The sequence below is a fragment of the Anguilla rostrata genome, chromosome 9, assembly GCF_018555375.3.
Source record: "Anguilla rostrata isolate EN2019 chromosome 9, ASM1855537v3, whole genome shotgun sequence".
In the NCBI taxonomy this organism is placed as follows: domain Eukaryota; kingdom Metazoa; phylum Chordata; class Actinopteri; order Anguilliformes; family Anguillidae; genus Anguilla; species Anguilla rostrata.
Window position 1 is genome coordinate 26,764,105 of NC_057941.1, and position 27,337 is coordinate 26,791,441.

The 27,337-nt window shown below is 50.5% G+C and overlaps 3 protein-coding genes across 6 annotated transcripts in view; 1 reads left to right on the forward strand and 2 right to left on the reverse strand.

The window, feature by feature from the left end:
• taok1a (TAO kinase 1a) overlaps positions 1-5,756 on the forward strand; it is a 41,403-nt gene extending 35,647 nt beyond the window's left edge. For all 4 annotated transcript variants that reach the window (XM_064351415.1, XM_064351418.1, XM_064351416.1 and 1 more), the window contains 7 exons: positions 477-713; positions 1,196-1,324; positions 1,918-2,121; positions 2,774-3,013; positions 3,530-3,742; positions 3,974-4,156; positions 4,695-5,756. In XM_064351415.1, coding sequence (XP_064207485.1) covers positions 477-713; positions 1,196-1,324; positions 1,918-2,121; positions 2,774-3,013; positions 3,530-3,742; positions 3,974-4,156; positions 4,695-5,240 — 1,752 coding nt within the window. In that variant the 3' untranslated portion in view covers positions 5,241-5,756. The remainder of the gene's footprint in view (positions 1-476; positions 714-1,195; positions 1,325-1,917; positions 2,122-2,773; positions 3,014-3,529; positions 3,743-3,973; positions 4,157-4,694) is intronic.
• Positions 5,757-11,038: 5,282 nt separating this feature from the next.
• On the reverse strand, positions 11,039-15,902 carry LOC135263424 (protein ABHD15). The gene is made up of 2 exons (XM_064351419.1): positions 14,663-15,902; positions 11,039-13,689 (listed from the first exon to the last, which is right to left on the reverse strand). Exons 1-2 carry the CDS (start codon positions 15,616-15,618, stop codon positions 13,035-13,037), a joined length of 1,611 nt encoding a protein of 536 aa, XP_064207489.1. The 5' UTR covers positions 15,619-15,902; the 3' UTR covers positions 11,039-13,034.
• Positions 15,903-20,705: 4,803 nt separating this feature from the next.
• The window catches only part of git1 (G protein-coupled receptor kinase interacting ArfGAP 1), a 28,587-nt gene continuing 21,955 nt past the window's right edge, over positions 20,706-27,337 (reverse strand). Inside the window, exons 16-21 of the mRNA XM_064351426.1 lie at positions 26,651-26,944; positions 22,987-23,067; positions 22,547-22,623; positions 22,017-22,193; positions 21,437-21,498; positions 20,706-21,012 (exon numbers count right to left, since the gene is read on the reverse strand). Coding sequence (XP_064207496.1) covers positions 20,795-21,012; positions 21,437-21,498; positions 22,017-22,193; positions 22,547-22,623; positions 22,987-23,067; positions 26,651-26,944 — 909 coding nt within the window. The 3' untranslated portion in view covers positions 20,706-20,794. The remainder of the gene's footprint in view (positions 21,013-21,436; positions 21,499-22,016; positions 22,194-22,546; positions 22,624-22,986; positions 23,068-26,650; positions 26,945-27,337) is intronic.

Here is a 27,337-nt window from a genome sequence, read left to right on the forward strand (position 1 = left end):
CGCTCCCTCCCTCTCTCTCTCTCTCTCTTTCTCTCACGCTAACCGTTCACGCTCTCTAGCTTTCTCTGTCTCGCTGCCCCACTGTCTTTCTCTCTCTTCCCCCCACTCATTCTACCGTTACCTCTACCTTTTCATCCCTCCCCTCTCCCTTCCCATTACTTTCACCCTTTTTCTTTGGCACTTCGCCTTTATATCTTTGCTATTAAAATCGACTATATTGCAATGTATAGTAAATACATGGATTATTTAGAAAATATAATGGTACATATGCATCACAGGTGTGTATATAGCCATGTTTTTTGATAATCTCCTGAATGACCACCCAAGACTGCTCTTGTGTCCCTGTACGAAACCTGCTTGATTGTGTCCAGTGAACCAGCCACCACTTAAACCAGGGGTAATTGGTCAAACAAAGACATGAAATTGAAGTGGCCCTCCAGGAACAGGCCACTGGCTGACCCCACCTCCCCCCCCAGGTGACGCGGCAGATGCAGGAGCACGAGCAGGACTCGGAGCTGCGGGAGCAGATGTCGGGCTACAAGCGCATGCGGCGGCAGCACCAGAAGCACCTGATGGCGCTGGAGAACAAGCTGAAGGCCGAGATGGACGAGCACCGGCTCCGCCTGGACAAGGAGCTGGAGACCCAGAGGAACAGCTTCGCCGCCGAGATGGAGAAGCTGGTGAAGAAGCACCAGGCCACCATGGAGAAAGACGTAGCGTAGCCCCTCTTTCTGTCTCATTTGCGTGCCCGCGTTGGCCTGTTTTTAACCTGCATGTACATAATGCTCATTCGCAGTTTGGCTTGGCCTTCAGTTTACATGCAGCAAGCGTCAGTGCAGCTAATGACCCAACACCGTGACAATTTCGCCCTGTTTCTATTCACAAGAGCTGCAAATGTATTGTGTTGTTGGCGGCCATTTTTGAAATTAATTGGGACACCATTTCTTTGTAATCCACGTAGATCAAAGATGTTTGTGCCAGTCAGCTTAACGGTGCTCATTTGTTGAGCGTGTGACAGCTAACTCGAGATGCCAGCCAAGCCATTCAGTGCATACCGTTCTAGCCGCTAGGAGAGACGTTTGATTGGGCCCGGTTCATTAACGCTGTCCCTCCTCTCTCTCTAACCTGTGTCTGTCTCAACTCTGTGTGCCTCCGCTCGTGTCTCGCGTCTTTGCGGGGGTGTCTCTGTCTGCAGGCCAAGACCTTCGCCAACGACGAGAAGAAGTTCCAGCAGCACATCCAGGTCCAGCAGAAGAAGGAGCTGAGCAGCTTCCTGGAGTCTCAGAAGCGGGAGTACAAACTGCGCAAGGAGCAGCTGAAAGAGGTACGAGCCTCCCGCCCCGACCTCTGAGCTCATCACACGGATTTAATCCAGCGGGCACATTATTGCACTTGAAGTGCCGCACATAGCCAATAACTGGTGTCAGGAGAGAGTGTGCTGGGATGGGGTGCAGTGCGAAAGAGATTTGGGTGTTGTAGTTGGTTGAACTCGAGCTGTAGACATCGAGCAGAGCCGATGACAGAAAGCAGAACAGAGCACTCTGGGGTGTGTAGGATAATGCTTAGAGGAAGTGAAAGGAAGCTGCGTTGTTGTTCCTGTGTTTCCTGAGGTATGCGATATTCCTGTCTTTTTGTTTGAATTATCAACAAATTCTGATAGATTTTCAGTTGCTGAAAGTCACTGTGGGCCACCAGCATTACGGCTGTGAATCCTCTCCTGTAAACAGATATCTTACTACGAAATCTCTTTATGTATGATCTTATGCTATACCAAAGCCATCTGCCTGCGCTTTTCCTGATTAGTGGAGGAAGATGAGAATTGGTATTTCGGGAATGGGAAATTTTGGAAAAATCTGGAACAAAAAACATCAGGTTTCCTGATCCACTGTTTATCTCTGCCCCCCCCCCCCTCCCCAGGAGCTGAATGAGAACCAGTCGACGCCCAAGAAGGAGAAGCAGGAGTGGCTGTCGAAGCAGAAGGAGAACTTCCAGCACTTCCAGGCGGAGGAGGAGGCCAACCTGCAGCGGCGCCAGCGCCAGTACCTGGAGCTGGAGTGCCGCCGCTTCAAGAGACGCATCCTCATCGCCCGCCACAACGTGGAGCAGGACCTGGTGCGCGAGGTGAGCACGGCGCCCCCTGGGGGCTCGCCCCTTCGCCCGCTGTTCGCAGGGGACGGAAGGGCTTCACGGATGCCCCCATTCTCTAGTTTCTGATCTCACCGCAAGGTTTTATTTTCATTCTTTTTTGGGGGGGAGGGGAGAGTAATCTTTGTTAGAGATTTTGAGATGCGCACCACACAAAGCGACTATTAAATAACCGCCATTGGCTCTGTGGGCTGTCAATTACGTAGGTAGGTTTCTGCTTCTTTGTGCGCAGTCGCATATTGATGACCTCATAACTGCTGCCCACGACCTCTGAAACACGGAAATCCTTTCATCACCTATCCTTCCGCTCAAACCCTTCTGGCTCTCTCGTCCTGATTTATCCCTAAGTACAAAATTGGTGAATTGACATGGATGAATCTGTGGGTCAGCTGACTTTTCCTGTCACAAGGAACTTTCTTTCTTTGTTGCTCTAGTGCTGCTGAATACGGAAAGTAGCCAAAAAACACATTAACCTCACAGTCAAAAGCGAAACAAATGGAACGTTTCTCATTACTTAAAGCTCTTCCATAACTGAAGGGTCTGAGCGTAGATGTCCAGTGGCCAGGAATGGGCACTTTCCTTTTCTGAAGCAGACCAGAGTGTGATTCACCCCCCCCTCCCCCTCCAGGAGCTGAACAAGCGGCAGACGCAGAAGGACCTGGAGCACGCCATGCTCCTGCGGCACCACGAGTCCATGCAGGAGCTGGAGTTCCGGCAGCTGGGAACCATCCAGAAGATGCGTGCGGAGCTGATCCGCCTGCAGCACCAGACCGAGCTCACCAACCAGCTGGAGTACAACAAGCGGCGCGAGAGGGAGCTCCGGCGCAAGCACGTGATGGAAGTCCGACAGCAGCCCAAGAGCCTCAAGGTGCTCGCCTCCCTCACCACCTCCCTCCTCACACTTTCCCTCTCCCACCCTCTCTCCCTCTTTTTCTTACTCCTTTCTCTCTCCTTCAGTCCCTCCCTCTTCTCTCCTCTCTCCCTCTCTCCCTCTCTCACTCTCTCCCTCCCATCCTCCCTCTTTCCCTCTCTCTTCTTCTCCCTCCCCTCCCTCTCCCTGGCTCCAGTGCACTTGGGCCCAAGCCTAGTTTTATATAGTTACTCAGCCTTTTCCCATTTTTTGCTCAGTCATGGAACTGCAGTAGTTTATTATTAGTATTAATAACGTGTGGCATTAATATTAAGAGTCATGGGTCAGTAGTATCCACTCATAGAACTGTACGGGTCATGGAGCAGTGGAAGTAATACGTCTGTATCCTCTTTGGCCAGTTTAGTGTTCTCTGTGCATTTCATGATGTAAGAGAGGCTTTAATCTAAACATTACCCCCCCTCTTCCCTGCATCTCTTCTGTGTCCCCCCCCTCTCTTCCCCCCCGCACTCTCAGTCCAAAGAGCTGCAGATCAAGAAGCAGTTCCAGGACACCTGCAAGATCCAGACCCGGCAGTACAAGGCCCTGCGGAACCACCTGCTGGAGACCACGCCCAAATCGGACCACAAGGCCGTGCTGAAGAGGCTGAAGGAGGAGCAGACCCGCAAGCTGGCCATCCTGGCCGAGCAGTACGACCACTCCATCAACGAGATGCTGTCCACACAGGCTGTGAGTGACAGGGAGGGGCTGGGGGAGGGGTGCAGAAGCACAGTCAAGCCAGGGCAACAGAGAAGCCATCTGGTCTTACCTCATACAGCACTTTTTGGACTACAGCGCAAGGCACGACCACTTAACTCAACCTCGTTTGTCTTGTTTCCCCCTCGCACTCTTTCTTTCTCCCTCTACCCTTTCCTTCTCTCTTCACGCCCTTCCTCTGCCCCCCCTCGCCCCGCCCCTCAGCTGCGATTGGACGAGGCACAGGAGGCCGAATGCCAGGTTCTGAAGATGCAGCTGCAGCAGGAGCTGGAGCTGCTCAACGCCTACCAGAGCAAGATCAAGATGCAGACAGACGCCCAGCACGAGCGCGAGAGGAAGGAGCTGGAGCAGAGGGTGTCCCTGCGCCGGGCCCTGCTGGAGCAGAAGGTGGGCGGGCTCTCAGATCTACTGACCGTGTTCTTTTCCTGGAAGAGGATTGCCTAGTGGCGGCGGTTATTACGCTAAAAAAGCAGGATTCAGTGTGTCGTGTTAAGCTAGGTAGCTGGTGGGCTAGGTTTACAGGTTAGGATTAACAAAGCGGTAGGATTAGTGTGTCGTGGGTTACAGCTAGGGTTAGGGCTAGGGTTAGGGTTTGGGTTACAGCTAGGGTTAGGGTTACGGTTAGGGTTAGGGTTACAGCTAGGGTTAGGGTTAGAGTTACAGCTAGGGTTAGGGTTAGGATTCCAGCAAGGGTTAACGTTAGAATTAATGGAGGATTAGACTAAGTTACTCCTGTAGTAATAGTCTCTCATGGGACAGGTAACAATGAAGGATTAGATTAAGTTAATCTTGTAGTAATAGTCACTCATGGGTGATTTACAGTGACAGTAATTGAGAGTTAGAGTAAGTTGCTCATGTGACAGTTGTAGCACTGTTAATGTAGGATGAGAGTGTCAGTGCTAATGCCTGCCCTGCTGCTGCGCAGATTGAGGAGGAGATGATGGCTCTGCAGAACGAGCGCTCGGAGCGCATCCGCAGCCTGCTGGAGCGCCAGGCGCGGGAGATCGAGGCCTTCGACTCGGAGAGCATGCGTCTGGGCTTCAGCAACATGGTGCTGTCCAACCTCTCCTCTGAGGCCTTCAGCCACAGCTTCCCCGGGGCCCCCGGCAGCTGGGCGCACCACCACTCGGGCGGCTCCCAGGGGCCGCACTGGGGCGGGGGAGGCGGGGCCGGAGGAGGAGGAGGCGGGGGCGGGGGCCACCACGGCAGCCACCACCACCACCACCACCCCAGTCAGGGAGGGCCCTCGCAGCAGGCCTGGGGCCACGGCATGCCGGGCGGGGGCCCCCAGCCCTGGGGCCACTCCTCGTCGGGGCCCATGGGGGCGGGGCCGAGGGCGTCGGGGGCGGCCCGGAACAGCCCCCAGGCGCTCAGGAGGACGGCCTCCGGGGGCCGCAGTGAGCAGGGGATGAGCAGGAGCACTAGCATCGCCTCGCAGATATCCAACGGGTCACACCTGTCCTACACGTAGACACGCCCACAGCTCCAGAGCAGGGCAGGGGGACCGCCGGGGCCTGGAGAAGGGGGGGCGACGGCGGGCCCAGCTCTCGCTCCCCCCCCCTCCCCACGCACCTCTCTCTCTCTCTCTTTCCCATTCTCCTGTTCCTCTCTCTCTCTCTCTCATCCCTCCCCACCTGCCCGCCCTCTCTCGTGTTACACAGCAGCCCCTGTGTGACATGCAGAGACATGCAGAGGGGCAGCCAGTCATGCCTCCCACAGGGACAGCAGTGTGTGTGAGCGCGCTCCGAGCCGCTGTGTGAAATGCACAAGTCTCCCTGTGTTCCCCACAGCTGTAAGGAAGCCCACAGCAGCACGGTCTCAGCCCAGCCTGCAGCCCCACCAGGCAGGGTACCCCTTTTCACAGCGCTAGGGCCCATCCAAACCGCCATATTCTGTCCTTCTGATTTAGATTCAAAACCCAGCTTCCAAACCAGAATTCTGCATCCAACCCAGAATTTTGAATCCAAATCAGAATTCTGCATCCAAACTAGAATTCTGCATCCAAAAAAATGCCCTTACCCGCTTATTAGTTCAGATGAGTACTTTCTTAAGCCCCGTGGCTGGTTTTGTGGCATCTGAAGCGAGAGGGCTTTAAGCAGCCGGAGGGAAAGGTGACGGAGTCGGAACGCAGAGGCAGTGAGAAGCTGTGTTTGTGAGCAGGTCTTCGCCGTGTGTCTGCTGGCTGTGAAGCAGGGCAGTTGGGGTTTTTGGATCGTCTCCTGTGTCGTGCCCTGGTCAGGTCTCACTCAGGCCTGAGTGCACTCCGGAGTCGTGCACTTCTCTGCCCTGTCCGGGGGAGAGCGGTGCGGCCGACTCCCCGTGGAGCACGCACATGCCCGCTCCATGATTTTGGTGGTCATCAAAATTCGAGATTTCCTATTTTGGTACTTTTTGTTTTTTCGGTAGTCAAGTAATGTAGGCAAAATACACACGTGAATATACAAAAGCATGAATGTCTCACAACAGCCTCATTTACTAGCAATATCCACATGAACGGTAGTGAGATGAGTGCAGTTATAGAGATAATGTGACGATACTACGTAATCTATATGGGCCCCAAAAAAGCCCTACCCTGCACTGACTTTTATACATCACCTGGATGTTTTAGGGTCAGGGTTCTTCACTGAAATAACCTTGCTAACCCCTCTAAGAGATTGCATCAACAACTGTTAACAGCTCAGCTGCAACTGTTACAACTTAGCTCTTTAACTGATGTAGCTCAGGTGCGCCTGCTTAGCGTCACTAAGAGTCCAGCGCACGCTGCGTTAGCCCAGTTAGCGGGCTGAGAGGCATGGAGTGCCAATAGTGAGATTTAACTTTTTTTTAGATTTATAAACACTAATTGCTCAGCTTGAATTCTTTGTGTTTCAAAGCTTGGTTTATGAAACATGTTTTGGATGAATACTAATTTTTACATTTTAAGTTTTTACTTGTTTTAAACTGGAAACACACTTTTATAAAGGAGCCATAAATTTAAGTATCTTAGTTGATAGTTGTTTTTTTATGTACTGTACATCTCCAGCGGAGGTAGGAGTTGCTAATGACATCATTGCCATCGTGAGGTCACCATCGTGGGTGTCATGGAAACCAAACCGCCTCATTACATTTCACAAATCGGTAGCCAAAACACAAGGACTGTGTGCCAAAGCACATGCCAAAGCAGGAGAGGACACTGGAGGAGCCCGTGTCCATGAGACGGGCTGAGGTTCCAGAACACTAAAACCGCGTCTGCACACAGAACGCGGGGCGGCCGCCCAGTCCCAGGGTTTTATTTTCGCAGACGAGGGAAAGCGCCGGAAGCAAAGCTAGGCTGGAGGGAGAGTGGCGAAAGCCGCAGTGTTTCCCTGGGCACAAAGCGATAAGACGCAGTTTCACTTAGCGCCACGTTCGCACCACATGCACCGCGTGTGACCTTCCGCTGCATTCAGTCCAGCCCCTCCTCACACAGAACAGCCCTGCTAACTGAACTCTCTGAGTCATCTGGAGCTCGTTTCCCCATGATGACTCAAAATCTCAGGCCACTGTTTTGCGTCAGCTCTTTCTGAAGCCCTTAAACTTAGTTTATTGTTTGTTGATAAAGACGTGATGTCGGTTGAATGTCGCTGTGGAGCTGATGGCCTGGAGAGTGAGAGTGGGGATGGGCGAGGAATGCCAGTCGCTCACGGTTTGGAGTACATGGCCCACGTACAGCACTTAATTACATTTACTTGGCGGAACATTTAGACTTTTAGAAAAAGAACACCAACACATTGGTATCCAGCCTGTCTGGACAGTATGCTGCTCAGGCATAACATGCCTTTAGGGCTGTATTAGAGGCCAAAATGCATAAATGATAGAAGGTCATTTACTGCAGTTCACTGCATCACCAGAGGGGGCAGTGTGCAATGCGCTTTGCTGCCATGGGTACAGCCCTTCAGTTCACACCTGACTCATGATTAATTCATACACTACTAATTTAACACACTAATTAGGCATCTGTGATCAGCTGTGGTCTCAGCTCAGTGAATGGCAGTTGCTTGAACCTTGATGATTTGGGATACCCCAGCAGCGTTTAGAAAGGAGTGCAATGGAAGGAAGCGTAGCAGGAAGTGGGAGTGCAGGTGTTGCAGCGAAAGATGTGTGGGCAGTCGGCAGTGTGAGCTTCAGACCGCACAAGGTTGATTTGTTTGTTGAGCGGTGTTAGGTGACGATGCTTAAGGCTGGACTGCCCTGTCGGATATTCAGGGAATTAGAATGTTTGTGTGGAAAAACTGGCACTTATTTTTTATTTGATTATTGTTTTGAGGTACTATTCTTAGTTTTGTTCAAAGGGGGTTTTAGAATGTCTAGTATACCTGGTGCTTATGGTGCGTATGGAGTCGTGTTTCGCTTACACACAGGTGGGGCGTAAACGCGCCTGACAGAGTGTTTAATTCCGCACGGTTACAGAGGTGTGGAGCAGCGCAGCGGTGACTCCTCCACGAGCCGTGTCCGCACAGCAGCACTGCAGATGAGGAGCAGAAGGCCAGAGCCGCACATAGAGCTAGAGCAGAGCCCAGGGCCTGGAGAGTCCAGGAGGAGGCTGTGAAACCCTGCCTCCTGTGTGAGGAGTAGGCAGAGCATGTGCTTCTTTTCTGATTCATCAGGAAATGCTGTTCCTTTCAGACCTTACATGTCTCAGCCAGAGGCAGAGGACTTGGGCATATCTCAAACTTAGACTCATCAAGAGCTTCTGTTCTCCTTGACAGCTGGTAGTAGGAGAGACTGTTGAGCTGTAAAGCCAAATACTGGCTCCAGATACATAGTTGGGTTTGAAAGTCCATTTGCTGATTAAGCAGAAAAAAAAATCATGTCCTTGAGAGAAAGCGATGTATTCAGGATGATGTAGCAGGATGTAGAAGGAAGTAGGAACTGGAAAATGTGATCTGTGTAAAGTTTGCTTGCGTGGTTTCCATACCAGCACAGAGCAGGGTATATAAGGTGGAGTTGCAGGCCAGAGAGAAATGTTGTGGATCTCAGGGTTAGTACGATGCAAAAAGGCTCTCAGTCAAATCAGGCACATGAACATGTCTGCAAAATGCATGTGAAATGAGCAGGAGCTGTGAGCTGCATGCGGAGGGCCAGTACTGCTGCTGTCCTCATCCACTGCCGTTCAGACCACTGTGTGCTAGGAATTGTATGGCTGTGTGTGAGTGTAGCGCACGTGCGTACGTGCGTGTGTGCGTCTGTCTGTCTCAGAGCAGTAATGTGGGACATTCATTTTCATTGTGTTGATGTGCGTTGTTCACTTGATGTGCAGTTGAGGGCAGGGCAGGGCAGGGCAGGGCAGGGCGGGCACAGCAGGCCTGATGCACAGTGAGCTGTCTTTCAGCCTCCACACTTCCTGTGGTGACCGGCGAGACCCGATTCAGACACAGTGACCAGAAAGACACTTCTCTAAATCTCTAAATCTCTAATCTGCGCAAAATGTCAAGATGCCAAAGTAAGGAACTAAAAGGTTTTTATTGCAATCTAGTTGATGCCAAAAATATACATTTGAATGAACAACATTGGCTGGATTCTGTTTTTACCCATGCAACTGTATCTAGCATCATCTCTGTAAAATGCCGAGAGGTTTACCTGCGAACATATCTGGGCTGTCTACTGTGGGGATGGTTAGTGTGCACTTTTTAACCAATGATTTGCAAAAGAAAAAAACCCCCAAAAGAGACATTGATAACATCCCCAAATCCCCCTCTCCTCCCTCCCTTTCTCTCTCATTCTCTCTGTCTCTCCCCCCGTCTGTCCCCTGTGGCCTTCCCTCTCTCAGGCCCTCTGGTGGGGGGGCAGGTTGTGACCGCTGAATGTTGTTCTGGGTGGGTGGGTGGCTGTGTGTGGCTACCCCTGCAGTGCCCCTGCCAGTCCTGCCCACTACCCATCTGCCTTCTTCCTCTCACACCCTGGCACAGGGCAACTACCTTCAAACACCAGACTTCAAAATGTGTATACACAGCTATATGTATATACATATATATATATAGTTGTGTATATGTAGCTATATATAAACATTCAGAAGACTAAAGAAAATTCAGAGTAAGGAATTGAAAAGTGGGAAAAGATGTGGATATACAGTTAGTTTTGAGTGGGGTGTATAGGAAAAATGTTTATATTGTATATTTAGAATTTAAAAAGTGGAATTAAAAAAAAGCAAAAGTAAAAAATAAACTGAAAAATTTGCTTGTATTGTGAAGACAAAAAAAAGATAATTACTTGGTTTCTAACATTAATATTTAAAAAATAATTAAAAACACAGGCACGCACACACACGCATATATTAAGGAGGGAATTTAACCAAAAGCAGGCAAGCTCTTCCCTGTGGTGTAAAATTAGGTATGAGCAGGGGGACTGGTCCTGGGTCTCTCCGAAGCGGTTTTTTTTTCCTTCTTGCTGACCGGCGTGCAGTACTGTCACCTCACACTAACCCCTCTCGCAGATCACTGCGTCATTCCACAGTCGGCCCTCTCGCTCTTCACCTCTCCCCCGACCGTTCGCCAGTCCCACTGGCCCTCCTGCCGTTCAGCACTCCTCTTCGTGCTGCTCGCTCCGTTCACCCTTTCACCCCCCCCCCCCCCCCCCCCCGAGGTGCTTTAAGCCATACGAATGTTCCGGACGTAACTTCTGCATTCGCTTGTGGGTTTTTACCGCGAAATGCTAGTCCGAGCGACTCCGTTAGCGGTCCCACCGCCGGCGGGGTGGCTGAGATCCCCCCCGCGGCGCGTTGCCGTCGGCCTTCTCCCGCGCACTTGCTTCCCGCCTCAGCGCAGCGCTAATAAACGAAAGGACTGCCCATAGTGAAACATAATCATCTGAAATGCTTCAGCAGAGCATCGACCACAGGTCAAATGAGTACTTACTATGTCCACAAGTTTCTGAATTTGAGTTTGAATTCAAGCAAAGAATCTGTGGTTATCATTGCGCCCCTAGAAGCGAAATAATTGTGTAAGTGCAAGACGGGGCATAAAGGAGAGAGAGGACGGTTCACTTTGTTGGGTGAAGGACCGTTCTGAATTGTTTGAGGATCTTCCTGAAATGTCAATCATCGAAAATTTCCCCAGATATACCCCCCTCCCCCAAGAGAAATCAATAAGAAATCCCCAGCCTTATCCTCCATATCTTCTCTGATGTTATTGGGTACCTTTTCAAGTTCACGGGTCCAGAGGTTGGGAGGGTTTGCCCAATCCTTACCAAAATTTATGGGCCCTCCCTCACCCCCCGCGTTGTTTTTTTAAGTCTACATTTTTAGATTGAGAGACCGTATTTAAATATTGATCTTCACTCATTTTATTCTGTAGCCAAATTTCTTTGTTTTAAAAAAACTACTATCGTTTTATTTTTTTTATTAACATTCCCTTGTGTCCTGCTGACTGAGACCATGGCAAAGGGGGAGGTGAGAAATTTAGCAGATGAATGTATAACCTGATTTTTAAAAAAGAATAATTAAAAAAAGGAACGGATGTCCGCCCCTCTGGTCAGACACTGTGCCATAACTGAGCTGCCAATGAACACATCCACTGCATTGGTTCCATCTACGGAACTCTGAACTTTTTTTCTTTTTTTTTTGATGCGTGAGTAGACCGGTTGTGATTGGCTGAACAACTTTTGTCAGTCTCAGTCCCGGCAAATGCGGATAGCAGTGAGGGTGGTTGTGGGCGGGGTCAATGAAAGTTGGAGGAGCGTCTCTGTACAGTGTATTTGTCAGTATTCTTTTTTTTGTTTTTATTTTTCTTTGAAGATCATATTTGACCTGGTTCAGCATTACCATTACAACCCATATATAACCTGTATTAAAATGTATAGATTGTGAAAAACCTGTTACTGAATGTCTGAAAGATTACATAAAAGAAAGATTATTCATAAAATGACAAAAACAAAGTGAATTGAAAATGTATAAAAGAGGTTTCAGAAATTAGAAGAAAAGAAAAAAGACTTAAGGGTCTAATGTAATATTTTGTTTGTAATTACTCCTTGTGTTGGCAGAGGGATACTGGACAAAGAATCAACTGTAATAAAGTAATTTTAGTACATCTCGAGTTCTGCCTCTTCATTCATTGTCAGTGTGTCTCCTTAGCGACAACCAAGTGACTGACCCCAGTATTATAAGTGCTGGTAGAGTGAATATCAAATGGATATACTTGAATAATATAACAGAACTGTTTTTGTTTTTTTTAAAATATATAATTGCCTGATTAAAATACAAATAAAGTTATTTAAATACAAATGTAAACAAGGCTCATCCGGGCAGTTAAAATGCTGTTTTTCCGGGCACAGGTCAGTAATGAGTGATGTATTTGTGCGTGTGAGCTTCGTAAACACCTCAGGAGCGCAGCAGACCGTCTCCCATCTGGTCATGTTCTGTTCCAAACGCGTTTGTTTATTTTCCCTCTTAAACAGTAAAGAAGAAACAACAACCCAAGCTTTAAATGAAAAAAAACAGCTAACTGAAAGGGCTGTTTTTCGGATATGGTCCCCCGTGCCCGTGTGCCGCCTCCCCACAGTGGCGATCGAAACCTTGCGCTTCCTCCGTGATTAGCTTGCGCTCGGAACTGCCGGTAAACAAAAAAATCAGCGCGTTTGGAATCGAGCGGGTGCTATTCCCAGCTCTGACTGCCCACCAGGCCCTGGCCAGCTGTACCGCGCTGTGGACTGCCCATTATTTTCAGCACATACATTTCATTTTGCTCCCAGTCAGCAAACCAATGCGATCTATTTTTGAGTGCCCCTTTTTTGATGAATGTGCATGTTCGCACGTGCAGTCCCGTTTGCTATTTTCGCTGCAGGAGGTCCCCATTTTGCTTTGTCTCGATGTCAAAAGTGCTTACGAAAGGGACATGGGTTGTCCCGCTTTCGTCTGTTTCGTCTGGTGATCTTGTCGTCTGGTGATTTTCGCCTCGGCGCGCTGCATGATCGCATTTCCCCTCCCGTCTTCCCCTTTTCTGAGGCCGGCCGGCTCTACTCTTAGTCTGCACTTCCTGAACTCTTCCAGGGGGCGACAGCATAATTGGCACTGAAGGTTATCTCCAGCAAAACTGGACGAGCAGGGTTTGCTTCCTCAGGTGTAAATTTCTCAGAAACACCCTCTTTCAGTCACCAGGGGCCTCATTTACAGAACGGTCTTACGATCACATTGCATTTTGCCCGTACGCTTACGACAAACCAAAGTTCCCGGCCTGTGGTTGAGACATTTGAGGGTCTTAAAATCAGTATTTTCAGATTAATGGAAAGTCTGGCCGAGCTCAGCTGAGTCTGGTCAGCGTGTGTATGACCTGTGCCAGGTGAACATGTCCTGCTCTTCCCCAGAGCTGCCCCCGTCCCCCCGCCCCTCCGAGCCCACGGTGAAGCAGACCGGCGGGCGGGCGGGCGGCCTCGCTCTCCTCAGGACCATAGCCCTTCGCCTGCGGGCCGTCGCCGCGGCGCCCGTCCTCCACTGCGGTGCCGGGCTTCCCCTCGCCGCCGCCCCCCTCGTCCCGCTGGCCTTCCTCTCCTCCGCCCGCAGGAACTCCGCCACGGCCCGGAAGTACTCCAGCGCCACCTCGTGGCTCCAGCAGGGAGCGCCGCCGTCGCTGTCCCGCGAGGCGAAGCCGCAGTGCCCGCCGCGGGCGGTGAGCGCCAGCAGGAAGTAGGGACTGTTCCGGAACAGCTGCGTGGGCAGGGCGGAGGCGGGGGGCAGGAGGGGGTCGTCGCGGCTGCAGACGCACAGGACGGGCACCGCCACCTCGTCCGCGTCCCGCAGCGGCTCGTTGCGCTCCCAGTAGTCGCCCCAGGCCACCTCCTCCCTGCCCCCGCTCTGCCCTGCCACCCTGCTGCCTCCCCCAGAGCAGAACATGGCCGCCTCCAGCTCCCTCTGTGAGGAGCAGGTGAGCAGCCGCTCCACGTCCATCACTGCGCTCAGAGCACTAGCATACCTATGAGGGAAAGCACAAAGCACTAGCTGTGGAAACACAATGTCTTATTAGAAAAACCTAAATGATAATATACGTTTTCTTTTTTTACAGTGCCAACATTAAAACCATTTATAACCATTTCCTTTTACAGTGGCCTATTCTCACTGTGATTGTCGTAGGCTCAAGTCATTAAGTAATAGTTTTGACAACTGAGTGAGGTGATATGGACATGGGAAAAATGTTCAGCTCTCAAGTGGTTATATAAGCATCCCGCTTGCGCATGCAGTTAAAATCTAACTGATGTTTCCCAAAATGCTGTGCCAAGAACGGAAGAGAAAAGTGACATTTGGTCTTTTGAGCACATTTCAGAAAAATAAGTCAAAACTTTGCAGGGAACTGAGCTAATGTACTCCGACAGCACTGGAACACTGCTAAATCTTATAGGCTACAAACACTCTACAGTGACTCTATAGTGACTTTCAATGACAAGCAAGCACCCTATCGTTCTGTACTATCCATCATATGGCGCTTTTCCATGATTTCCGCTCTTACATAAGCCTCAGTATTCACATTTGAACTTTGCTCTGTGGCTGCTTTTGCAACTTTGTTTTTAAAAGCACATCTTGGCTATTTTAAATAGCATGTCAATTTAAAGGGGCAGTTCACCCAAAAAATAAATCAAGCTATGTTTCTACTTACCTGGAGTGCAACCTATCCATGCAGATAGTTTTGCTGAGATTTTGAGTTTTCTAGATATCCCATGCAAAGTGCCAAAAATTTACATTTGTAAAACTAAACAGCAACGTTCCTCTCCTAATTTAACTGCATGGTTACTCACAAACATCCACGGACATTGTGCACTTTTTCACTACTTTCTACCAAACAGATTTTTGCAAAGTGTCAACCAAAGCATGCCAGTCTTCTCGGGGCCACAGGGTCAACGTTGGTAAAACAATGTTGACACTGAGCCCCAGAATGCTGGGGGGGCACTTACCTGCTGAGCTGCAGCTTTTGGTAGAGCAGCACGCCCCAGCGGTACAGGGGTCTCAGGGGCGTCTCGAACCACAGCTGGCCCTGCAGGACGGGTGACAGGCAGGCGGCGGCCATCAGGTAAGAGGAGGACCCACACTCCCCCAGGTAGGACAGGAGCAGGCCGGACCCCGAGCCTTCGCTCACTGCTAGCAGAGCGGACGACTGGTAGCGGTAACGGAGGTAGGCCACGGCCTGGACCAGGTCGGAGGGGTCCCCGAACTCCTGGAACCTGGGGGTGACCAGGGGGCAGCCACCTTGACCGCGACGGTGGAACACGACGGGGTAGTACCCCTGTCGGAGGGCCAGGGCACACAGCCGGAGCAGGTGGGGGGTTACCCTGCCCCAGGAGTTGGGAATGAGGATGAGGATGGGGGGGCAGGATGTGTGGCAGCTCAGGGCCCTCCCTCGCCCAACACCTCCTCCTGCCCCCTGCTCTTGCTTTGCCCCACCTAGCCTCCACGGTTCTGCCTCCTCCCTTGGTCCTACTGCCCAATCCAAGGCCACCACACCGCCGTCCTTCACCTGCAGGTAGTCCCTGGCAAACCGTATCCCTCCGCCTGCTCCCAGGGGTCCAGCCAGGCTCCAGAGCGTCTGTATGTTTGGGTCCCCCCAGGGCCAGGAGGCCAGGCTAGGCCGGGCCAGGGACCCACAATGCCGGAGCAGGAACTGGGCCAGGGCCGTGGGCTTGCAAACCAGCTGGGGCCCCTCGCTGTCCATCCTTCCATCAGGGACCAATGGGAGCTCCAGAAACCAGCACAACCACGCCCACAGCAACCGGCCAGCTCGCCGAACCAGTTGCCCTGTGCAAGCCCGCACTGGGGGCCAACGGAAAAGCAGGGCGGTGAGGAGCAGGACCAGAGAGGGCAGCAGGCACAGCACCAGGTCCCACATGACGGGAAGCATCGGCGGGGTGGTCATCGCTGAGGGAAAGGGTTTAATCCGAACCGTCGCACAGCTCCGCAGAACCCTGTTTCAGTGCCCCTCAGTCCTCCCTCCCTTTTCCCCATCCAATCGGGTCAGTGGGGTTTCAGCACTGGAGCAAATGGAAAAATGTGGCACACTAGACCAGACGCTAGCCACTTCTGTCCTTTTGCCCCGTAGAATCTGTCCCTCTGAGGTACGCTGAATGCATCTCCTCCTCCTCAACCCAGCCCACCCCCAATCACCCAATCTCACTGCCTCCATCAATCATTAGCAGTGCCCACCAGCGATCGAACGCTCTCTTCTCTCCTACCCCAACCCCGTTCCCCCGCCCCTATGTTGCAACATGATCAAATAAAACTGAACTTCAAATGCATGAACTGTGCCTTCTACCATCTCCTCAAAATGCTTAACATGTATCATTGAGAATGAATTCAGTGCCGTGTTGTAAGCCTCACCAGAAATAGTCAAATGTATTTGTGGTTATATCAGCACTTCAGAAACGTACCTGTATATGTAATACCAAAAGAACTATACAGTGCATGCATGAATGTATATATGTACATTATATACTATGAACTATACATTAACCTAAGGCACTTTGCTTGGGTGTTGTTCATCTTGCCACCACAGAACTGTGATCATACTCTTTTAATAACTCCGAAGCATAAGCTCCAGTACCACTATCTGTGACGTTAACAGGTCAAATTTGCAACGCACACAATGGATTAACCTGTAACCACAGCCCCAGTTCACCGACACTTGAGCATATGATGGTAAAGGTCATTTTCTCATTTCCGTTTTTGAATTTTACTGATGTATTATTTGTGCGACAGTCATGTTTGATGGACGCAGTTGTGGAGCTGTTGGTGCCTTGTCCAGTTAAAGATTGAGCCTTTAAGTACCATGGTCTGCATTCAAATCCCAACTCTGCCAGCCACTCTGTAGTATTGACTTTGGCATCTTCCACAGAGGGAGAGCTTTGGTCAGAAGTGTTCCCACCCCCTGCCACCTCTCATGCAACAGCAACTCTTCTGGCCAATCAGGTGCCAGCTTACTGCCTGTGCCAGCTGCTCTGGAAAAAGACATGAAGCCCGATGTTGGGTTTTCAGAGAGCTCATTGCATAGAGGTGGTAAACAAAATGGAACAGCCGGTGATAGGAAATCATTATTAAAGTTAATTAAAGATCGGAGGTATTATCACCCTGTATGTTTTTGTTATTTTACCATGAGCAGTTGGATTTTGACATCACTTTTGTTCATTTGTATGTGTGATAAAAATAGTCAAAAACATGTAGCAGTAACAAACTGTTTGCTATAACAACTTCAGGCTTGCTCTTTGTGTTCTCCAAATAATTTAGGCAAGTGCATAAAGAAAACTCCAATCCTAGTTCTCTGTAAAGTTCTCAAAGGGCTGCTCTTTATTATACTACCTGTTCATGCCTTTGATATTCGCTGTCAACCGAGCGAGAGTTGCTCATCTGTTTTGCCTTGCATCCCCAACCAAATGCACACGTACGGCCATAAGTATGCACTTCTGACCAGTTACCCCGCGTTGGTGTATTTCCTCGCTGGCTTCCACACCAATATCGCCTAGGCCACTGTGAAACATCACTAAGTTCAGAAGTCACTGAAGCTCCTGCCAAATGTACCAGAACTACCCTTCTTCCAAAGTCACTTACACCTCTTCCTCTACCCATGGTTGCCAAGGTGTATAACACTGCTGGGCCAGCCCAGCTGCCCTCTAAGCCCCAGCAGCCTGCATGTTAATTGCCTAACTCAGGAACCACACGTGTGTGGAATAGCTGGCAGTCAATATACATTTAATTCCTCATTTACTCATTTCCTTTGCGTGGTTACCTGTATCACACTGCACATGTACCCGTTCACATTTGCACTTCATGTTACTGAAAGCTTAAGTGTGAATTTTAGAGATGCAATTAATTTTTGCTGAACATTTCCAGGAAGCCTAGTAGAAATGCAAAAATACACAAATTAGGCAACAGCTTGTGTAATTCACTAGTGCAGACAGTCTGTGAGCAGGCAACTGACAGACTGACCATGTTGGTCACCAAGCTACACCTCAGCTCGAGCAGAGGAGGATGGGTCCCCCCCCCAGCCTGGTTCCTTCCGAGGTTTCTTCCCATCTGCCACAGGGAATTCTTCCTTTCCACTGTTGCTTTAGGCTTGCTCCTGTGGGGGTTTAGGCCAGGGTTATCTGTGAAGCGTATTGTGACAATTGTTCGTGAAATGCACTATATAAATAAACTTTGATCTGATTTGTGAGAGAAAAAAAATGTGACCACATATTTCTTTGCACATTTAGATAGCCACAATCAAAACAAACACAGAGCTTTCAGACAATTAACAGGTTATTTATTTATTACAAATGTACAATTGTGTCCATAACTTTTATTCTAACACTTTTAAATCTATTTTGTACAGGTTAACTCAAACTGTCTTCCAAGACATAGTCTCCTCCCCCCCCATAATCTCCCATGTAGAATAGCAGGATACGTACTGTACGAAAACACCGCCATAGCCTGCAGTGTCACAGCGGTCTGAGCAGGGGTTTGGGGTTCTGCGTGTGTGTGTGTGTGTGCGCGCGCGCGCAAAACTCATTTATTCACAAACCTTATTCACTAAACAGTGTGGTCTGAACGGCTGTTTTATCAGTGCTATGCGTACGTATCCACGACATGACGTCTAACAAGGCAGGCACTGCAGCTTCGGGGGAAGTCCACGCGGAAAAGGAACTCTACTTGTTGGCTGGAGGAAGCTATGAGTGGACGAATGTGCCTCTACAGGGCACCACTGGCTAACAAAGCATCCCACGGCAGTCTGAGCCAGGCCTGGGACCTCGGCCGCCCCGACGGTCTGTGCCAGGAAACCACCTCCTCCTCTTCCTCGAGACAAACCACAGCGGGCACACATGGATTATTTGGAGGGGATGGCTAACAAAAACAGTTTTTCATAACCCATAGCTTATAAAAATAATGTATAATGAAAATACAGCATATATGCAAATTTACTCTTCTGTTCGATTTCTTTTTTTTCCATGACGAACAGACTATGATAGACAGGCATGGCTGGTGTGGGGTAGTATGAGGGGGGGATGGGGAGGGCAGGGGCATTATTGGCACTGAGTTTGTAGGGGGGGGAGGAGGAGAGGGGGTGCTGTCCATGTGTTCACTCAAACTACAGTATCTAAGCTAGTTTTTGCAGGACGTGTGTAAAAGCAATATTGATCATTACCACTACAAACCAGCTCTCACCACTTTGACACAGTCTACAAAAACCAACCCCACCCACACCCACACCCCCACCCTTTGGGGGAAAAAAAAAACGAATGTAGAAAAAAAAAGAACCACGAAAACTGGCAGCAACGTGGATAAGACTTGGTTACGGAAGCATCATGTAAACCGGGGCGATTCTGAAGAGGAAGCCGCTGAGCGTTTGTGAGCTCCAGCGCTAATGCTAGCAGAGGGGCAGGGCTACGCGCTAAACAGCACTGGCTCACAGAACTGGCCTTTTCCCTCATTCTGCCAGACGACTCTCCCAAATCAGTGTTCCGTCACAAACGGACTTAAGAAGCAGAGTCACACACAGCGCTGTAGTGAGGCACGTCACTTGAGCCGACTCTTCGTTCGACCAATGACGTGCGTGCGTGCGTGTGTGCGGAGATCCCACAGGCGGAGCGTTCCGCGGGCCACGTATCCCATCGCCTCGTTTCTGAGCGCACCCCTCCAGGCATCGTCCCATCCAGCCCGCCATCTTTCAGACCCCGCTCCCATCCCTGGGCTGAAACCACAGGGCACGCTACTCTCCTCAGCTCGACTCTACGGGGAGGAGAGTCTTCCTGGGGCCTGATCAAGTTTGTTTGTTCGACTGAGCGCTTTCGAGGTCATGTGGCTGGAACATCCTTTCCCAACCCCCTCCCACCCAGATCCAGGGGCTTTGTGTAGAGGATGGGGGGGGGGGGGTAATGAGGGTGCCACCAATCAGCTCCACTAAAAACAAGGGTCATTCTCCATCCCCCTCTCCGTCGTTCACTCCCCCCTTCCCTTTCTCCAGTCATGCGGCTTTTCGCTGGCGGATCAGAGCGGTCATCCGGAGGCTGGCCTTTGCCCACTGGTTAAAAACAAAACTTTACAAGTCCATTGGTGGGAGGGGATAGCTTGTAGCCTTGGGCACCCAATCCCAGTGCTGGAGGAATAAGACCCGTCCAGTTAAAACAGGGGGCCTGAGAGAGGCAGGGCGGCCCCTCGGCAACGCTGTACAGCTGGAGCAGACCTTTCATCCCCTCGACGACAACCGACAAGCACGGCGTAACAAAAAAAGCCAACGAGAACTAACGGATAATACATAATAAAATAATATAACAAAATGACGATAATGAAGCGAAACAATAATAAAAACTATAATAATTCCAGTGTTTGTTTTCTTTTTTTAAGTCAGTACTTTAGTCCCAAGAGGTATAGGCCAACAGAAATGCACACAGAAAGTAAAATGGAAAAAAATTAAGATTAAATCGAAAGAAAGAGGGAAAGATTCTCAGTTCAGTTGGCAATGCTATCGACCCTTTGAGATCTGGGCCATGAAGACCAGGGTCCTGGCCACGCCCAGGCATCCTCAAGGCCCAATCAGGCGGTTAGTCTGTCTGTCTGTCTCTACATTACCTCCACATGTCTGTACATTTCAGAAAGGGGTAGAAGTTCAGAGGGGATTTCAACATGGAGAGAGAGAAATAAAGAAATAAATCACTGTCCTTCCTTGTAGTCCACTGCCCATCTTAGTGCTTTCTCTTTAGTGTGTTCAGTTCTGAAATATATTTATATATTTAATATATTTAATATATATAATATATTTAAACTCACTGGTAGTGATACCTCTATCGTGTTTCTTTAACATAGTGCTATTTATTTTCTTTTATTTCTCAATTTCTCTCTCCTTTATCCTTTCTCTTTCCTTCCATTTCCACTCTTCCTCTTCTTTTTTCTGCTCTATCCCACTGCCCCCCCCCCTCTCCTATCTCCTGGAACACTTCCTCCTCCCCTCCCTCCCTCCCTCTCTCTCTCTCTCTCTCTCTCTCTCTCTCTCCTCCCTTATCTCCTACACTACCTTTCCCTCTCTCTCTCTCTCTCTCACCTCCCCTCTCCTTCCCTCTCCCCTCTCACTGCTTCTTCTCGCGGGTTGTGATGGTGACCAGTTGCTTAGCGGCCTTGGCGATGTCGTAGGCGCACTGGATGACCTGCTGGGTGAGGAGCTGGTAGTCCACGGGGGCGGCGCCCGGGTCCGTGGCACGCCTGCGGCACTCCCCTGCGGCACTGGCGCCAGGCGCGGAGCCCGCGTCAGCGCGCCTCGGGAGGGGCGGAGCAGGGAGAGCAGGAGGGCAGCGCACCGCGCCAGCGCATTATAGAGAGGGAGGAGGGGTTTGGAATGAAGCAGACAGGGTGGAGAGGGAGCGAGAGATAAGAGAGGAGGAGGGGTTGGAGCGAGAGGGGAGGGAGGAGAGAGAGAGAGAGAGAGATTGAGTGATAAGCAGACAGTGTTAATGCAGCAGAGCAATACAGGGTGTTTTTGACAGGAGAAAGGGACGAGTGTTTAAAAGAGAGAGAGAGAAAGAGAGAGAGAGAGAGAGAGAGAGAGGGACGAGTGTTTGAGAGAGACAGACAGAGAGGAGAGGAGATTGGAGAGACAGAGAAGAGCACTGAGGAGAAGAGAGAGAGAGAGAGGGACGAGTGTTTGAGAGAGACAGGCAGAGGGAAGAGACAGAGGAGGGCTTTTGTGTAGCAGACAGATTTGTAAGGCCTTACCTTGGGGAAGGAGGCCATCTCAGAGACAGCAGTGTGGATCTTCTCAGAGCAGGGCACAAAGCTGAGGACACAGATGCACACACAATCACCTGAGCTGAGGACCACCAATGTGCACACACAATCACCTGAGCTGAGGACCACCCATGTGCACACACAATCACCTGAGCTGAGGACCACCCATGTGCACACACAATCACCTGAGCTGAGGACCACCCATGTGCACACACAATCACCTGAGCTGAGGATCACCCATGTGCACACACAATCACCTGAGCTGAGGACCACCCATGTGCACACGTGTGTCAAATATATATATCTTTTTTTTTTCCCACAAAACGATGATTTGGGCTGCATCCTCACGTGCACTGGAACGCAAGCTGAGACACACAAACACCCTAACAGCAGATGGCTTTAGAGAGTACCGGGAGTGCATTAAGAGTTTGTTTTTTGAGAGTGTTGGGAGTGCCCTTTCTGAGAGTATTGAGACAGCTCTTTGGGAGAGTATGGGAAGTGTTGTTTTTCCGAGTATAGGGAGTGTGTTTTTAGGGTTTTTAGAGTTTTAGAGAGTCCTGGCCTTACCTGTCGTGTTTAAACTCCTGTGCAGCCCTCAGCAGCTCCTGGATGTTCTTGGTCACCTGTTCAGTCTTCAGAATGACGTCTTCTGTGCAGGGCAGGGTGGGGTCCGGCTCCCCCCCGTCTCCACCCCCCGCCTCCTCCAGCTCTCCACGGCTGTCATCCTCGCTGCTGCGCATCACACTGTACGCACACACACACACACACACACACACACACACACACACGTGCAGACACACACACACGCGTGCAGACACACACACAGATACATGAATGCACACAAACATACATGCACACAAACACATGCACACACGCAAACACGCACATACAAACACACACATACACATACTCGCACATACATACACGCGCACACACACACGTGCACAAACACATGCACGCACACAAACGCACACAAACACACACATACGGGCACAGACACACAAATGCAGAGGGGGGAAAAAAAAAACTAAGAACCTCCGGGCATTGACAATAATAAAAGCGATAAATAGAAGAGAAACTGCAGCGGAGCGACTGACCTGAGCGACAGCTCATATGTCTGAGTGTTGTCGTAGTCGCTGTCTGTGCTGCTGCCAGGCTTCTCTCCTTTCGGGGTCTGTGCACAAAGAGGACGACAGCAGAGCCACCATCATCATCATCACCGCCACAGGTTTGAGCCCTCACAGGGGTACGCCTGCCTAAGCCCCCACAATCACTTCCGCAACGCCAAGCCTTACCCAAATCACTCCAAGCGTAGCCTACTGCTTTGTGTCAGAGAGAGAGAGACAGAGAAGGAGAAGGAGAGGGAATAAGAGGGGGAGAATGGAGAAAGGAGGACGAAAGGAACACCAGAATACAGGCGAGCACAGGGAGGTGGGGAAGGCATAAAAGGATAGTAGGAAAGTAAGGCCGTGAGATGGAAGGAAGGGGAGGCAGAGAGGGAAGGAAGGAGGGAGAGAGGGAGGGGTGGATGTCTCACCGTGTATCTCCCCACCTCTGTGGAGCCAGAGAGGTGCAGGCCACCATAGGAGGAGAGGCCTGTGGACACCCCCTTCTGCACCTGAGAGCATGGGGGGGGGGGAGCAAGGGGCAAGGTAAGACAGGAGGGAGGGGGTTTGGGGGGAACAAAGACATAGAGGGGAGGGGGGGATCCATGAGTGTAGGTGGACTCAAGGTGGGTATGGGGGAGGGGGTGTGGAGTATAGGGCGTGTGTGGGGTGCGGGAGAACAGGTGTTATGGGGGTTGGGGGGAAGAGAGTGAGGAGAAAAGACATCTTGATGGTTCTGAGTCACAGGCCATCAGGGTCTCCCCCATTTAAACTCGCAGCCAAACGGACAGCTGCAGGCAATCTATCCCAGACAAACAGCAGTATCTATCAGCAATTCCTATGGTTTTTTACCAAACCAATTTCCCAATGCAAATACGTGCCTTTTTCAGTGCCACTAAATACAATAAAAATTAGCCAATTAGAGTGAACTGTATGAACAGAATAGATAAGAATGCATACAGCGTTCAAAACATTTAAAAGTTTTAATGTTTCTAATTTCGTCTGCTATCGTGTCAGCTGATGCTTAGAGCAATCAGTCCAGCTGTTCAGACTGCAGTGTTCAGAGCTTTGGGGTAAGTCAGTGTTCAGAGCTCTGGGGTTAGTCAGTGTTCAGAGCTCTGGGGTAAGTCAGTGTTCAGAGCTCTGGGGTAAGTCAGTGTTCAGAGCTCTGGGGTTAGTCAGTGTTCAGAGCTCTGGGGTAAGTCAGTGTTCAGAGCTCTGGGGTAAGTCAGTGTTCAGAGCTCTGGGTATAGTCAGTGTTCAGAGCTCTGGGGTAAGTCAGTGTTCAGAGCTCTGGGTTAGTCAGCGTTCAGGTCACTCTGGGGTAAGTCAGTGTTCAGAGCTCTGGGGTTAGTCAGCGTTCAGAGCTCTGTGGTAAGTCAGTGTTCAGAGCTCTGGGGTAAGTCAGTATTCAGAGCTCTGTGGTTAGTCAGTGTTCAGAGCTCTGGGGTAAGTCAGTATTCAGAGCTCTGGGGTTAGTCAGTGTTCAGAGCTCTGGGGTAAGTCAGTGTTCAGAGCTCTGTGGTGAGTCAGTGTTCAGAGCTCTGGGGTAAGTCAGTGTTCAGAGCTCTGGGGTAAGTCAGTGTTCAGAGTTCTGGGTAAGTCAGTGTTCAGAGTCTGGGTTAGTCAGTGTTCAGAGCTCGGTTTCATCAGCTAGCTTCAGAGCTCTGTGGTTAGTCAGTGTTCAGAGCTCTGTGGTAAGTCAGTGTTCAGAGCTCTGTGGTCAGTCAGTGTTCAGAGCTCTGGGGTTAGTCAGTGTTCAGAGGTCTGGGGTAAGTCAGTGTTCAGAGCTCTGGGGTTAGTCAGTGTTCAGAGCTCTGGGGTAAGTCAGTGTTCAGAGCTCTGGGGTAAGTCAGTGTTCAGAGCTCTGGGGTTAGTCAGTGTTCAGAGCTCTGGGGTTAGTCAGTGTTCAGAGCTCTGGGGTTAGTCAGTGTTCAGAGCTCTGGGGTAAGTCAAGTGTTCAGAGCTCTGGGGTAAGTCAGTGTTCAGAGTTCTGTGGTTAGTCAGTGTTCAGAGCTCTGGGGTTAGTCAGTGTTCAGAGCTCTGGGGTAAGTCAGTGTTCAGAGCTCTGGGGTTAGTCAGTGTTCAGAGCTCTGTGGTTAGTCAGTGTTCAGAGCTCTGTGGTTAGTCAGTGTTCAGAGCTCTGTGGTTAGTCAGTGTTCAGAGCTCTGGGGTTAGTCAGTGTTCAGAGCTCTGTGGTAAGTCAGTGTTCAGAGCTCTGTGGTCAGTTAATATTTGGATTTCAGTGTTCAGAGCTCTGTGGTCAGTCAGTGCTAAGAGGGGAGACTCACCACCACACCCACAGGCCACAGAGATTGCTGAGGCCATCATGCCATGCCACTAATTTGTTTTTAAAAGCACACCCAGCACGGCACCAACTCATTCACTAGCAATGCCCTGTCCCAGTGAGTAACACGGGCGAACGTCATGGCAACATACTCCATTACTCCATTACGCAAACATTTCCTGCCGACCTTGGGTCCCAAACTAAAATTGCCTCCAGCAACATCAAGCGTGTGTTTCACTAGTTCCTACTGACAATTTTAAATTACGCCTAGTGGTTAAGGTCGTGTATCACAGACTGTCATAAATCACAGCACAGATCATACTGTATCTGACTATTGTATAACACACACAAACACACAAAATGAATGGGACCCAACACAACACATATAAACCACATTTTTAAAAATAATCCACATGACATATGGAATGTTTTAGCAAATAAAAATGAGGAAATTAAGAATACATATGCTCCAATGGTTGGCCGGCTATGCTGTCAGTACAGACAAACAGACGGACAGACGGACAGGCGTAGACTGCAGCGCAGTTTCCCTTGAGACTAGTGCCTAAAAGCAGCAGGAGAGAGTGCGCCCTCTAGCTGTGGTGAGTTACAGTGCACAGGCAGAGAGAGAGTGCTTTTAATGGTACAGGCAGTGCAACCAACAGCCAGTCTCAAATACCAACACTTGGAATATAATATTAGTATCACGCAGTGAGCAGTAGGGGGCAGTAGAGTAGGCAATGGGAGAGCAATAAAGTGAGGAAGGGGGAAGTAGTGTGTGTTAGGGCAGGGGGAAGGGGAAGTAGTGTGTGTTAAGGCAGTAGTATGTGTGTTAGGGTGGTAGTGTGAGCGGAAGGGGGTAGTGTGTGTGTGAGGGCACAAGTGTGTGTGTTAGGACAGTAGTGCGTAGGTTAGGGCAGTAGTGGGGGCAGTAGCGTGTGTGTTATGGCAGTAGTGTGTTAGGGCAGTAGTGGGGGCAGTAGCGTGTGTGTTATGGCAGTAGTGTGTTAGGGCAGTAGTGGGGGCAGTAGCGTGTGTGTTAAGGCAGTAGTATGTGTGTTAGGGTGGTAGTGTGAGCGGAAGGGGGTAGTGTGTGTGTGAGGGCACAAGTGTGTGTGTTAGGACAGTAGTGCGTAGGTTAGGGCAGTAGTGGGGGCAGTAGTGTGTGTGTTATGGCAGTAGTGTGTTAGGGCAGTAGCGTGTGTGTTATGGCAGTAGTGTGTTAGGGCAGTAGTGGGGGCAGTAGCGTGTGTGTTATGGCAGTAGTGTGTTAGGGCAGTAGTGGGGGCAGTAGTGTGTGTGTTATGGCAGTAGTGTGTTAGGGCAGTAGTGTGTGTGTCAAGGCAGTAGTGGGGGCAGTAGAAGCAGTAGTGTGTGTGTTAGAGCAGTAGTGTGTTAAGGCAGTAGTGATTGTGTTATGGCAGTAGTGTGTGTGCTAGGGCAATAGTGTGAGCAGTAGGGGGCAGTAGTGTGTGTGCTAGGGCAGTACTGTGAGCAGTAGGGGGCAGTAGTGTGTGTGCTAGGGCAGTAGTGTGAGCAGTAGGGGGCAGTAGTGTGTGTGCTAGGGCAGTACTGTGAGCAGTAGGGGGCAGTAGTGTGTGTGCTAGGGCAGTAGTGTGAGCAGTAGGGGGCAGTAGTGTGTGTGCTAGGGCAGTACTGTGAGCAGTAGGGGGCAGTAGTGTGTGTGCTAGGGCAGTACTGTGAGCAGTAGGGTTCCGCCTTGTGTGGGGGGTCAGGGCAGCAGAACAGTTGCACAAGCAGTGAAGTGGGGTAGATATATCAGCAACGCCGTTGCTGTGGTTTCCACTTACACTGGGGTGCAGGCGGCCGGCGAGGGAGTCCAGAGCTGGGGAGAGGGTCTTGTGGGGGGCGGCGCCGGGCTCGTACATGGAGAAGGCCTGCCTGTCCCGCCTGTGGGAGGGGCCTGTGGAAAGCATCCCGCCAGGCCCCCCCACTCCAACTCCTCCTCCTCCGCCACCTCCTCCCGCTCCAACTCCTCGCACCCCGCCAGACCCCAGCCCCGGCCCGCCACCCCCTCCCGACACTCCAGACCTCCCTGCCTGCCCCCCCCGCAACACACTGTTCTCCATCTGCATCCGCGAGATCTACAGGAGAAGTGGGGGGGGAGGGGGGGTTGACATCACCTGATTGTGTATTTCACACCGGAAAACACACATACTGTACAGCACAACAGGCATAGGACAATTACACATCGGTCTCCGCAGGCCAACTGGTAAGTAGTGTGTGCAACGTGCGTGAACTGTCTGCCGAAGCTGTTGGCTTTAGCCTAGGCTGTCACTGCCAGTGTTCTTTACTGCTGCCGTAGAGGATTGTGGGAAACGTAGTGCAAAACTGCAAGGCTTATTCTCGTGGGACAGCACTACAAGCGCAGATCTGACAGACCTCACAGTCTACATAAGCAGGGGAACCACAATGAATTGTGGGACATGTCTGATGGTTCTGAAAGGGTTGAAAGTGGTGAGACACTATTCCAAAAT